This window comes from Aquila chrysaetos, chromosome 3, assembly GCF_900496995.4.
Source record: "Aquila chrysaetos chrysaetos chromosome 3, bAquChr1.4, whole genome shotgun sequence".
NCBI classification, from domain to species: Eukaryota; Metazoa; Chordata; class Aves; order Accipitriformes; family Accipitridae; genus Aquila; species Aquila chrysaetos.
In genome coordinates this window covers 8,638,926-8,653,219 of record NC_044006.1, presented here as the reverse complement: position 1 = coordinate 8,653,219, position 14,294 = coordinate 8,638,926, and the positions used below count along the sequence as shown (strand labels likewise).

Here is a 14,294-nt window from a genome sequence, read left to right as displayed (position 1 = left end):
ATGTATTGTAATTAAGGCATTTGCTTAACTGTTTCAGCAGCCTAATTAGAGTGTATGGGATATGATCAAGAACCTGAGGTCTACTCTAGTCCTTCATTACAGATGGCTAAGTAACTTCTTCATAGACAGGGTTTAGATAAAATACACAAAGCTACAGATTCTGTATTTTGCATGCTGACTTAATAATCTTTATAATCCATAGGTTTCAAAACCTTTTCAAAAAAAGGGAAGAGTCACAAGCTCTGCTTTACAGATGGAGCAATTGAAGCACTAAAAGGAACTTGCACAAATTACAAAGAATGGTCCCAATGGGAAGAGGTATGATGCTTTGAACTCCTACATTGCTGCCTGCGACAGGGTTGACCAGTTGTTGCCAATATTTGGTTTTAGATAATTTCTTCCTTTGGTAATGCTACCAACGTTTTCTGACACACACAAAAAAATTATTCATTATCCCAAGGACACACTGTTAAATTAACTTCATGCCTTACTTAACTTCCTGCAAAAGAAAAAATTAGATATTCTGTACTCATTAAAACATTTAAAGGCACAAGCAGAAGTTGATTTCTTACCTTGATAGATGCTTATTAAGACCCATATTAAAAACGTTTTGTATGATAACGGTCGTCCCTAGGAGGGGAAAGAAAAAAAAAAAAACAAAAAAGACAAAGCTCCATTTGGGGTTTGCTTTTATGAATATTCACTTACAGATCAACCCAGCAATTAATAAAAGATAATTTGAAGGTGATTTGGAGAGAAAACAAAACAAATCAACCAACCCTGAGGTACTGCCTCTTTATTCTCATTTTTCATGATGCACGAAGGAGGCCTGGGACTGTGGAAGCTCACTGCTTGCACAGTACAGTACAACCTTACTGCACACACAATTAATTCAATGCAAAGATGTCTCATGAGCTTAGTCATTGTACTGTGAAATATAAGATGTGTGTATACACATATATATGCATATATTAATATTGTATTTCTAGACACACACACACAAATCACCATCATATTGAAGGCAGATAGGTTTTTAAAAAAAAAAGCATCTCCAGCCAACACAGCTATACCAGTACAAAAAACCCCCTATGTTTAGACCAGGCCTAAGGATGGTTGGAGAATTAGTGGTTTATGACATAAGAGACAACATACAAGTGAAACCAGATGGAGACTTATTCAGGCTGTTGGAAAAACAGGCTTTACTTCTGAGAGTATCTGTTTAACAGAAATCCTTAAGGGAAAGGATCTGTTGAAGACTCAGTCCACCCTTTCCTTCAATTAAGAAAGATGTTCCCAGTCTGCATACCCCAGTTATTCAAAAAAATTTCCAGGAAGGGAAAAAAAAAAAAAAAAAAAAAAAAAAAAAAAAAAAAAAAAGAGGAACCTAAGACAAGATTTACCTTCCTGATATTTCTATGGTAAATATCAAATAAAGTTTTCTTTGTCTAAGGAGAAGGACCCAACTTTCATGCTAAAGCTACAAAAATGGCACTGCAACCAAAACTTTAGGTCCCTTTAGATCACCCTCAAGGCCAATTTCTATTCAAAAAACTATGTGATAACCTCCTCCCTCCTTCAAATGAGCATATCCCTTCCCCCCATGCCCTTTTCTGGCTTCAGGATAGTGCCAAATCCCCAACAATTTCTCCTTCCCCTTTATTTTGGAACAAATTGGTAATATTAAATCCTTAGAATTTCCCACAGAATGGAACTTCTATTTCCCCAGCCGTTTTTAATAAATTGCATTTCATGTAGCATTCAATAACAAACTGCCAGGAAATCTGGTTGTATCTGTTAATTCAAATTTGCCTTTAAAACAATTTTGCTTCAAAATGCATGATAAAGTTCTGTATCTACTGATAATATATTTGACTTTACACATTTAGAGTTTCAAATCAAGACAGGGATCTTGCCTTAAACCAAAACAAACAAGAGTCTCCCACACCTTAAGAAGATCTTTGTAGAGCTCTGGGTACAACATTGCAACTTCAGATTTAACATCCTTGTCCAGGACTAGAGAAAACACTGGAAACATTGTATAAATTGTGGAGTACCTGGGAAGAAGGTAGAAGACCAGTAAATTACCTAAGGTGTAGATGAGCAAACAGAAATGCTAGTCTTCAGAAAGGAACTACAGTATTCCTGAAGTGCCAAATGATGTACCTATTATAAAAACTTGCAAATGGAACACACCAGAGTTTTGCATGTAGGAAAAACCTGCAGGATTTGCTTCTTGAATGGCTTTTGATTAGAAACACTCATACGCAGATGACTGGTTCAAGTATTGCAGCTGGTGTTATTGGGTTATTAGTGGAGCTAAGGACAGACCTGTCACCACCCCAAAGTTTGCTCTACAGTTCAGGCTTGATCCTGTTTGTATCAGAAGGCAACGGAGATGAATTTGCTGTTTGTTTTTTAATTATGCTCTCAAAAGTCTATGAAGTCATGGGATTACAAGTGTAATCCCACTATATCTTAGACAGGAACTGACTCCTCCTGTTGAAGAGGTTGGGTTGTCCCCCCTTTCTGAAACTGTCAGGAGCTGGGCACTGGCTCGCTCTGCTGCGCAGGCACCAGAGCATAACGACTGTCCCTCTGTTTTTTACCAGGATTGAAGGAACAGTTCCCAGAGGATGGCTTGCTTCTCATGTTTTGAATGTGACAAACTGTCCTTTTGGAAAGGTTTCTAGAAGTATTTGCACTGCCTCAGTGGCTTTGCTCAGTGCAGAGGAGCAGAAAGGGGACAAGGATCACATCCATCTTCTGAAGCCATGTTGTGAAACGTGCAGAGTAGAGATGTGCCTGCCTTGCATGTTAATTAGCCCAAATCTATTCATTACGCACCGGTTTTCCACACTATTAGTAAAAAGTGAGTTCTTACCCAATGATGAGAAAGCCTTGGTAGAGAGGAACTGAAGCAAAGTAAAATACTGATGAGAAAACAGCCTAGAAAAGAAAAGAAAAAAGCTTTTCAGGCGTTAAGATACTGCAGTAAAAGTAACAGCTTAAAAATATGTTCAAACTGGAATGTACTTGCAGTGGGTTCTCCAAATTCCTGAAATGAAGACAGAAGAATGCAATATCAACCCTTTTTATTCCTATTCAAACATTGGATGAAAGCTATGTTTAACAGCAAACACTGGAGAGCTGGACTTGGAAAACTTTTTGTAATATAATTCCACAGAAAAGAACATAAAGAGTTTCCTCCAAAGTCCACTGGTTTGATCAAAGCCATCCAGATGTTGTGAAGGACAGGTGTGTACTTATTTATGCCTGGATGATGCCTTCACAATGTAAAAAGAGTTAACACTCACTAATACAAACACCACAGAGTTCAAGATTAATTTTTACTTTTTTTTGTCAGTTTTGTCAGAAAACTTTGTTTTCTGTTCCTGTTTTTAGCTGCAGAGTAAGATAGACCATCCTGAGTTTGAACCTTTTTTTCTCTATGCATCCCTCTCCAACGTGTTTATTCTAAAAAGGGGAGAGGGCAGAACCAGCCTTCTCAAAAATACCAAGTATTTTACTCAAAAAATACTTAGTATTTTTAAGGACTCTATCAGTACACTATGGCATGGAAATGCAACTCCCAAAGAGCAACCTCTGTCCTTAACTGTAACTTTCACTCAAGTCACCACAGCTAAGAACAGAATTTGCCTCATGAACTCTTAAAATCTCTTTCAACTCTCCCTGCCAACTGGCAATTGCATTTTTGTTACACTGAGGCTCTGCACACATGAGCAACGTAAATTTTGTGAATACCAAATCTGTTTCTAAGGGTCCCTTTGAAATGGAGAGGAACAGACCGCCTCCACATTGTTGCAATGAGCTGCTGAGTACTTGGGAAGGTTAATACGTGCTTCAGCAGCCTTTGCAACACGGCTCCTGCAAACACTCCACAGCACGCCAGACCCAGCTTTTGGTAACCTCATTGAGGTCTGAGCCAGGGCCTCCTCAGTTGCTTAAGTAAGGCCTTCAAATAGTGAGACCGAAGTTAAAACACACCTGAAAATAAGTGCACTTAGTCAGCAGAGGCCTTTAGAATATTGCCCTGCTTCAGATTTTCAGTATTTCCTAGCATTACTAAATGACAGCGACGACATGCTGCATGAAAGCAGCATTTTCTAAGGTAGAATATTGTTCATCCAATTTTGGAGAAGTTGCTGATGTTTGTCCAATACCAGGAACTTTCTTATGTTGTTTTCATATCAAAGTAACAACCTCAAGTTCCAACCCATGACAATTTTCAGGAGAAGAAATAATTGCATCCAAACGAAACACAGAACCTTTACTTTTTGATTTGGCTTTTTCACCTCTCCGTTGGAAAAAACCCTCATGACAGTCCATTTACCTGCATTGTACTGATGCACAGGCTCCTGTGGATTACAAACTGACTGAGAGCTGCAGACCGTTTGTAACTGTTCCTTCCATGCACCATTAGTAAACGACCCAGATGTTTAAACTGAGTGATAGAGAAATCGGCTGCAAGTGATGCCTGTTTTCCTTCCTGTGTAGAACAGCAAGTAAAAGCATAGTGAGATCATTTCATTATTGGAAACAAAGAAATATCGTATTATTATTATTTAGTTATCACTGACAGAATTTCCAAGAAAATTTGCAATACATTAGGTGGGGGAGAGCATTACCTCAGCACTTCTGCCTTCCACCGTGGCTTTTAAGCAAAGAGCAAAAATATGAGGAGAATTCCCATTTGAACCCTGGCCTCCAATTCTAAGCAAGCCTCTGGTTAATGATTCACAACACGCATGTTAACGTGACACTCATATCAAGTCAGTTTTGAACACAAATTTTCAGTCTCAAAAGTTCACTCAATTTTAATGTTTTGGCTCACTGCAAGCAGTCTTTTCACTGCCGCCAAATCCAGTCTTGTTGCTCCAAGCAGCTCCACATACAGGAACCAGAGCTCTAATCCAGAGTTTGCTTTCTAAACTAATATCAATAGTTTTTAATTGTACATGTAGGGTATATGTTATCAGTAATTGTAACTCCAGCATTTGGAGCATCTACGTGTGATTAAAAACCCCAAAGCTAACCACAATAGTCCAAATTCAGGGAATCTGCCAAGAACCAAATAATGAACTGGAACTCTGTTAAAGAGTAGTCTCTGTTACAGCCAAATTATTTTTCATGATGAGGCTATTGGTCTGATGATTATTCTTGTGGAAGCTTCTTGCACAAACTTCTGACGATTCATTTAAGAGTTACTTGCAAACTAGGTCCTGAATTGCCATAGGAAGTCTTATTAAACACCAAGTAATCTCACCTTTCCTTCAACTCCAACACCACAGTCAGCCTCCTGAATCATGCTAACGTCATTCCCTCCATCACCTGCAGGTCAGAGCACAGACAAACGACATTGGTAGTTAAGCAACAGGGACAACTTGCAACCCCACCAAAGGCATCTGCACCAGACTGTAATATTAGAAGAAACATTTCATTCTATCAACAAAAGCAGGATTTTAAATAGAAATCATGAATTTAAATTCTTAAGAAGTTTTTTTTTTTTTAATAGACCCACAGGTCACTGATCACTTTATCTGACTTTTAGATGTACCATTATACCGACAATGCTGAAATAAAGCTCACAGATTAACAATGGCACTTTACCTGATCAAGTTCAAGCTCTGTTATGCAAAGATACTACCGCAAATATTTATGAGTAGTTTGTCATCCAAGTTTCCATATGCAAAATTTCATCTTCTCAACCATCCCCACAAAAACACTGTTACCTAACTCAGCATTTCCAGGTGTTATGAGATGACACGGGACTGATCACTCAAGAAATAGTAAAGACACCATCCTACATGGTCACTCCTCCCTAACTAGTCCCTTACCTACTGCACAGGTGAGTTTGCCGGTCCTTTCCTGGAGCAATCGCACGATCTGGGCCTTCTGTGTCGGAGCGCATCTGCAGCACACGACGGCAGGGCACTGGCAAGCCAGCTCCATGAACTCATACTCATAGTATTTCAGACACACCTAATTTACAGAGATCAGAAGCGTCACCGACGTTTGTGCCATGAAAGTTTCTTTTAAAAAAATCTGAATTCAGCCACAGTGTTTTGGGGCTGTTCCTGAACAGCCCGAGGCATTTGGAGCCTACCTCCAGCGAGTCGCCAGAAATAACAAGAGCACAGTCGTGTTTCCGGCGGAAGGCGTTCAGCTCTAGATGGGCTTCTCCACGGTTAGTCACCTGGGGAAAAAGATGGCAACTGAGGAAGGCTTGCTTCATTGGGGTGAAAAAACAAACAAACAAACCAACCTCAGGGGGGAGCAAAAGTAATACGGACAGGCAGCACACTGAGTTATTCAGAGCACACAGTCAGATAAACAAAAACTCAGGGGATAGAAAGCTGGGTGAAAACAATAAAAACATTCTGGGTCTACTGCTGGAAAACAGTTGTGATCTCAGCATGCCTCCTGTCCCAGAATTTGGGGTCCTGAACAAGTCTTGAGAGAGGGGTATGCAGGTGTTACTCACTAGTCTGAATATATGGATGTCCTGTGTCCGTGTCACCAAATGTGCGTTCTTGGCTGTACATGTGGCCGTCTCTAACTTATCCCCTGTCAGCATCCACACCTAAAATCCAAATATTTAATGTATTAAATACAAAACTTAACAACCATGTCTGCAGGACATCTAGAAGTACCACCTGCCAGTTCAGGCATATAAAAGGATTGTTAGAATACATACAGCTTATTGTTCTAAAAAAGCCCTATTTAAAAAAATAGGAAATACAAGAAAATCCTCACAGATCAAAGAAAGCAAAGCTTTTAAAGAGGCTGAAATGCAAAAGAAGTTACAAACTATGTATAACATTTTTCCCACCTGCAATATTTCAAGATTCTGCTGATAAACCCACAAAATGCAAGCTAAAGAATGTGTATGCGTGTGTTAATGTGTCCCACCCCAGCTATTTCTCGTATGCTGAAATAAGCGGGCTCTGCCGCAGAAAGATCCCTCATGGCCCTGCCTGAAATGTGGATGATGCAACTGGGGTTAGCTCACTGCTGATGTGTGCGTCTGGAACAGACTAAGTTGGTTGTGTGTTTTTTTTTTTGTTTTGTTTTTTTTTTTTTAAATATACACTGCTCCTTTTATTTTTGTGCTGGTGGGGGGGGGGGGCATTAGAAAGCAATGTCAGCAGCAATACTCAGAAGCAATACCCTGTTATAATCTGGCAGGGAATTCCCTCAGCAGTGTAAATATATCAGAGTTTGTTTTGTTTTTTCCACTGGTGTTTTTATTCTTTCAAGACACCGCCCAAGAATATTTAATGAAACCTTAAAAAAAAAAAAAAAACCCAAAACAAAAAAACCCAAAACACAACAAAAAAAACACACAAAGACTCACTTATTTGTTTAATAATCTGAGGTTGGAAAGAGATTTGATCTTAACAAGATGGTCCCTGTAATGCATTACAAGACTGCCTTCACTCTTGATTTACTTCTTGCATGCAATACCCTAATGAATATACCATTGCAAGGAGTGCTCAGAAGTGCCGCGCTCGCTGTGTGACGACACACCCCACACCCTGACACCGACTCCAGCCAAGGTGAAGAGAAAAAAAAATGAAACCGCTTTGGAATAACTGGCCGGGACTACGCCGCAGGGCTAGAAAGCCACAACGCTACTAAGGAGCTCTGTCTGATTCCGCTCGTCTCACTTCTCTGCTGAAGTCCCTGCTGTTTACAGGGATGGCTCCAAACAGAAAGCACTTTTGGAAGCTTGTCCCAAGCCTTGAATTCCACTTCCTACCTCAGTCCCAAACACACAGCCCTGCTTTGGATTCACAGCATGGCTCAAGATTTTTTGCTCACGTTGCTACTTAAAGCAGAGAAACCACAACCAGAACCTTTTACCTACTTTTCTTGCCCAAATCTGAATGTTTAGTCCATTTTTTTTTCCCTTTTGCAAGTCCGGGATCTGACTTACAAGTTTTCAGAGAGAGAAACTAAGCAGGCATCACACTGGTTCCCTCACTGCTGAGCACAGCTCAGACTGTAGGTGTCTGAGTCTTAGATGCTGGAGCCCAGAAAGCTGGGAGAAAAAAAAAAAAAAAAAAAAAAAAAAAAAGTCCAGTCCCTGATTCTCTTGGCTCAGACCCCCTCTAGTGGCTACTGAAAACCTGTATATTCACAGCTTCAGCCCCAGCACGGGAGCTCGTGCACCAGAGACCAAACACATTCAAACTGGTCTTGTTTCATGCAACTATCTGAAAGAAACAATTGCCCAAAAGTCTCCTGTAGCTACCCTCCTGCTTACGCACTCAGTTTCTCTGCAGGAGCCGGAGCATGTTAGGGGAAGAAAAGCACAAAAGGTGACATGCTTTCACGTGTTTAGTTAACATTTACTACTTCCAGCGTGTTCTGTTCCTAAAGTGATGTTTAAAATGCATCAGCCAGTCCCACTGTTCCCACTCACAAAGGGCACTTGGTGAAACGTTTACCCTGACAGGGCCCCCAAACTGTCTTAATTTACTGTCTGTAGGACAGTGACACATACTCCAGAGGGTCTAAGTGTTCCTGCTAGGAGTAACATTAGGTTAGGCAGACCTTAATGCCAGCATTTCTCAGCGTCTCCAGAGTGGGTCTGACGTCCGTCTGCAGCTGATCCTCCACGCCGGTGAGACACAGCAGCTCCATCTCCATTTCCAGGCTCTCGATGACTGTAGCTACCTTCAGGGAACGGTCATGCACGCTTAGCTTTGCCTGGACGTAGCGTGCCTGAGGACACAGCAGACACAGACAAAGTCACTCACACAGCCAGCCTGCATTTTTGTGGATTAGAGGGTTAACCAGCACCAGGGTTAACCGGTTAACTTCCCTCTGTTCAGGGATGCCACCTGTAATGGCTGGTAAACATCAGTTGCGTGTTACAGAATACGGCGGAAAATATTTCAGGAAGTTTTTGTCATTTTGTCCCTGTCCTGTTCCAGCTGGGCAGCACGGTGCACAGCGTTTCCTTGTGCAGGCAAATGCACAGCAGCTGCTGAAGTGACACCTGCAGAAAGCCTGGAAGCATCTCCCTCGCACCACAGGTCTAACCACGGTTTCTGCAACTAACACATCTATAAATGATGACAATAGAGAATCCTAAGGATTTCCACTATCTCATCTCTGCATCTAACTAAACCGTTCTCCTTCACATTTTGCCTGCCTGGGGTAAGCAAATTAGTGCTGTGTGTAGAGACCCATCTAACAAACTACACGCATGAAGCCCGTGTTTCCATGAAGCCCGGCTGGGTTATATTCTGGTTGTTTGTAGTTTCCCTGGATGTCAGAATGCAACAATGAAAATTAAGAGCCAACACATTTCCCCACACAAACACAACTTGTCTAACAAATGATTAATATTTGCAGAATTTATAACCATAAAAGATTATAAGGCAGGATTCAGGAACTGCTTTGGAGGGTCCTGGCTGGGATCCAGTTTCATACGTTATCACTTCAAAAGCAACTTTGATTAAAAGAACAGCAAGACATTGAAGAATGTCAATTCTAGCAGAAGAAGTAGGGAGATGAGAGGCGGCATTATCACAAGAGGTCTGTGAGAATCACTTCAGTGATTGTTTAAAAACAAATGAAAAAAACAAACAAAAACTTACTTCAAAGTCTTGATACTGCTCTTCCGTCAGAGACTTCTTGGCTACGACAAGAACCCTCAGGCCTTCCCGAGCCATGTTACCACACTGGAAAGAAGTATCACATTGTAAACCATAAACTGCAACTCAAGTAAGATGATTTATGCACACCATTGCAGAGATGGCAATGCAAGATAGCAGGTTAAGAAAATAACCGTCCCATTTGAGCAACCTCAGTGAGTCTATAACATCTGATAAAGTGCATGATAAACCCAAGAGGAAAAAAGGAGATCTGCAATGGTCTGTAATCTATCCCAGTGATCAGAAACAAAAATGTCCTCTCTGCTATACCAGTGTGGCAAAAACAACCCCATTGATTTAATTTTCTCTGTCTCTAAGTAAAAGGACACAAGCCTTTGATTTGTAGACTTGACATCTTTAGCTATCAAACTCTTTAAAATAAGACCAAGGTAGTAGTATTTTTTTGAACACCAGGGTTTGGGGGTGGGGAGAATCAGTAACTGAAGCTACTTCTATGAACTCTGTGTCAACATTACTACTAACCTGACAAACATATCCCAGTAGAAAGCTGCCAAATGTAGTTTTGAAATTAGACCTTTCAGTCTAAAATAAATCCAAACACAGGATCAAGCCCAGGACAAATTTGGTGATCTTGAGTAGCAATCAGTTTTGAGCAAAATCCATTTTATTTACAGGACTTATTCTGCACTAAATATGTTAAACTTGCCACCTGACTTCCTTGTTACTGCATATATACTTGGCTGAAGACTAATCCAATGAATTGCCAAGATCAGTGACCTTCTGGCTTGCAGATGTTTTAGCAGTTATGTCCACTCTGCCACATTGACAAGCTTTGTCATACATTGCCCTAGAAGGAGAAAAGCACTCGCGTGAGAAACCCTCCATATGTAGGAGAGACAGCCCCATACCTCCTCTTCCAGCCAGTCGTTGTACTGCACAATCCCAGCCATCACCACATCAGCCCCCTTCATATAGAAGGTGATCTCTCCTGTTGATTCATCCTGCAGATAAGAAACATTAAGAGTCTAAGTTGGGCCAATATTAGCATATTTGAAGTGGCCTCAGCAAGATAAGTGATGAGTTTTCTGCACAACAGTCACAAAAACATCTGCACTGGGTCAGGCTGAAGGTCCATCTGGCTCAGCACCTTGTCTCGGGGCCGAAAGGAGATGCCTATTCAATTGCAGCTTGGTTACTCACAGCAGGAATTAATGCTTTAGACAAGGATGATCAGCTTTTTAATCAGCAGCTTGGCATCTCCATGCAGACACCTCTCAATCCCGACTGCATGTGCCTTCAGAATAACCTCTAGCCCTCACCTTGAAAATTTATTTCATACTTACCTGAAACAATAAAACTGATGCACAAAGCTTAACAGAGTAAAAATCACTCTAATTTACCCCCTCTGTTACATTATATGGCATAAGCATAATTAAAGCTTATGCTTGCCACAGAAAGGTTAGATTTCTGGCTGTCTTATCTGATACAAGTAATTTGTAGGCTGCAAGCAAAGCATATTTACATTACCACAGATTAAAAAATCCCTTCTAACCAGGCAGATACCCAAGGAGGTCACAGCTATTAGTATTACAAGCTAATGGAAACCCTGGCAATTTCCTCAAAGGAGACAAAACAATGAGCAAGGAACAAACTGCTCTGTAAACCAAGATAGCCACCAGGGATAGGAAGAAAATAAACTTAACATGCAAAAACAAAAAGCCCAGGAAGGTCTGGAAATAGACAGCTGTGAACGAAGAGGAAAAAGTACTTTAGGAAAAAAGAAATGAAAGAAAAGCACAGTGGACATTTTTTCATCCTCACACGATGTAATATACTTCGGTCACTATGTAATACACTTCAGTCTGTCCTGCCATTACAGAAACTAGTGGTGAAGGTTCTCACAGATGAAGAGTTTGAGTCGGTAGGTAAAAGCCTAATGTCCTGTGGCACTGGCAAAACAGAGTTTACATCCACGGGGCGGAGAGGGGGGGAAGCAGCACCTGATGTGGATACTAGAAACGCAAAGAAGAGAAGCAAGTGTCTTTGCTAGGGAAATTAAGTAGTAGCCAGCCAAGGATAACAAAGCTCCTTTACTGAGCATTTTTGCCAAGCTCAGAGATATTCACAAGGAAGATTCTTATAGTTAAGCTTAAGCATGGTTTTCAATGTCCTGAAATGTCCAGCCTTCATATATCAATACCCACACATCCCACATGCCCAAAGCAAAATGCTTGTCACTCTACCAAAACAACTAGAATCTGCTTAAATAAAACACAACACTTTTGGCAGCAGCCAAAGGTAAAGGTTTATCTATTAAATTATTTGATTAAAAAGTGTCTAACAACATCTCTGTAGGAAACTGAATAAAGACTCCACTTCCCGTGCTGCAGAACTGGCTTAAGATAGTTTAGATTTTTTGTCCAATATAAATACTGTATCAGCTATCTCCTTGCATTAGTCATTTCCTCTCACCGAGTTCAATAGGAGGTTAGTGCGTTCTCATATAATGGTAAGATCACACTATAAATCTACACAGAGATTTGCCAGTTATATTGTTTTGGAGAAGCATCTTTTTCCACCGTGGTCTGACTCTGGCCACAGTTCAAAGGCTTCTTTCAATTCCAGATATGACAATAGCACTATCTTTGCTTTACAATAAAGATCATTCCACATGAGTAAGGGGAAAAAAACGCAAAGAAAAAGAATGGAAAATATTGTGGTCAAAGAAACAGGCCTTCTTTCAAGAAGGTAAGTCAGTAAACAGTACAGTGAAGAGTGGCTGCTTTGGTAGAATAAGACTTCTTAGAACTGAAATAATCAGCTACAGAAATGACAGTTGATCACAAGTAAACAAGCAGATATTGCGAAAATATCCCAAACGAGGCAACATCTGCTACTTGTTTTCAATATTAACTTCTACTTTATTTACTAAAAGTTATGCGTTGAAGGAGATCTTTTTATAGGAGCCAAAGCGGACAGGACCAGCAGGGGAGACAGGCGTCTCTGCCAAGGACTTCAGTAACATTACTGGGCTGGATGCATGAATCACTTGCTGAAACTCTATACCCAGATTGTACAGGAAGCCTGGCAAGACGATCGCAATGGCTCCTGCTAGCCAAAAAAATTGCAGTTTATAAGAATGGGCAATATCTGTATAGTTGAGCAGAAAATGTTACCATTTGAATTCTACTCACTACCATCCTGAGTGCAGTTTCATTCTGCAGTTTCTCCCTCTCTCCTCTCCGCAGCTGCTCACTGTGTCTGTTGTCTTCTGGATACTTCATGCTACTTTCCCTCCCCTTATTTCTGTTTTTCAAACAAGCAGCACAGTTTTAGAAGATACACTGAAGACGTAAACACCTTGCAAGTCATGGATCTAAACCAAATGAAGTGCCTACACATGCATACATGTATGTTTAATAAAAGAAAATCTTGACAACTACCTATTTATAAACTTTTCTCCTTTTATTTTTTTAAATGAAAATGAAAACCCTGCTTGAAGATATTATTTTAGAGTATACAGGAACATGGCAAAGTAATACCCAGGCAGCCAGCATCTGCTACTCAAACCCTACTTCTACACACGGTATACAGGGAGCTGACTTCAGTGGCTTAGCAGCAGCTCAGTGGCTGCAAAATAAAGACACTCAATTAACAAGCACAACAGAGAGCAGCCAGTGCTTCTATTAACAGTATTTACAGGCAGGATCTGGGCCTGATGTTTCTCCCACTGACCACAAGTGGGAGTTTTGCTGGTTTTGGCAGCAGTAATATTCTAAAAACAGAAATGCAAAATAGAAACCTTTTTCTTCCTAATGGGGGAGAATGTAGATAACAGATAATTTAAAAGGAATAAGCTTAAAATCAAAGAATGAGAAAAAAAAAAGGACTCTCTTCCAATTAGATGAGAAAATTTCAGGGTATCTACTTCTCTTCTGAGCATATAAGCGCAATTTAATGAAGAATACCCTGGCTTCAATAGTTAGCCCACTTCTTATACCTTTGATAAAAGAGCATCTCATCAAAAGTTTGCACTTATACTAAGCAATGGGGAGGGAGGTTGTTTAGTCCTCCCTCTTTTCTTGCCAATATTTTTATTCTAGGTCTTGAAAAAGTTGCCTGAAGTCTCCACATCATTTTCACTATAAAAATAATTAATCTGAAGAATTTACACTTGCTGTATTTAAATGGATATGCACTATACTTCTTGCAGCTATCCCATGCAGCATGAGACATTCGTGGGAACACTGAAGACTGTGTACATTCAACAGCATTCAGACGGATCTCTAGATTCACAGATTTAACACACTGATTACTTTGTACAAGCTCAGCCTATCAGCCCACTTCAACTAACATTCCTGCCCTTGGGCATGTTTTAATATTCCAAAGCCTGGAACAACTTGAAATAGAAATTTGTCCTCCCTACACCGTACTGTGATGTGTGATCCAGAACTTAAAAGCAGTTCCTTGAGCAACAGGAGAAGACCTTCTAGCAGCCTTCCAGTACCTAAAGGGGGCCTGAAAGAAAGCCAGAGAGCAACATCTTACAAGGGCATGTAGTAATAGGACAAGGGATAATGGCTTTAAACTGAAAGAGGGTAGATTTAGATTAGATATAAGGAAGAAATTCTTCACTGTGAGGGTGGT

The 14,294-nt window shown here is 40.4% G+C and overlaps 1 protein-coding gene across 1 annotated transcript in view; it reads right to left on the bottom strand.

Annotated features, from left to right (window-relative positions):
• The window catches only part of ATP9A (ATPase phospholipid transporting 9A (putative)), a 65,676-nt gene that overhangs the window by 7,389 nt on the left and 43,993 nt on the right, over positions 1 to 14,294 (bottom strand). Inside the window, exons 16-26 of the mRNA XM_030009570.2 lie at positions 10,556 to 10,648; positions 9,630 to 9,713; positions 8,578 to 8,748; positions 6,503 to 6,601; positions 6,125 to 6,214; positions 5,856 to 6,000; positions 5,285 to 5,349; positions 4,352 to 4,507; positions 2,882 to 2,946; positions 1,946 to 2,054; positions 573 to 630 (exon numbers count right to left, since the gene is read on the bottom strand). Coding sequence (XP_029865430.1) covers positions 573 to 630; positions 1,946 to 2,054; positions 2,882 to 2,946; positions 4,352 to 4,507; positions 5,285 to 5,349; positions 5,856 to 6,000; positions 6,125 to 6,214; positions 6,503 to 6,601; positions 8,578 to 8,748; positions 9,630 to 9,713; positions 10,556 to 10,648 — 1,135 coding nt within the window. The remainder of the gene's footprint in view (positions 1 to 572; positions 631 to 1,945; positions 2,055 to 2,881; positions 2,947 to 4,351; positions 4,508 to 5,284; positions 5,350 to 5,855; positions 6,001 to 6,124; positions 6,215 to 6,502; positions 6,602 to 8,577; positions 8,749 to 9,629; positions 9,714 to 10,555; positions 10,649 to 14,294) is intronic.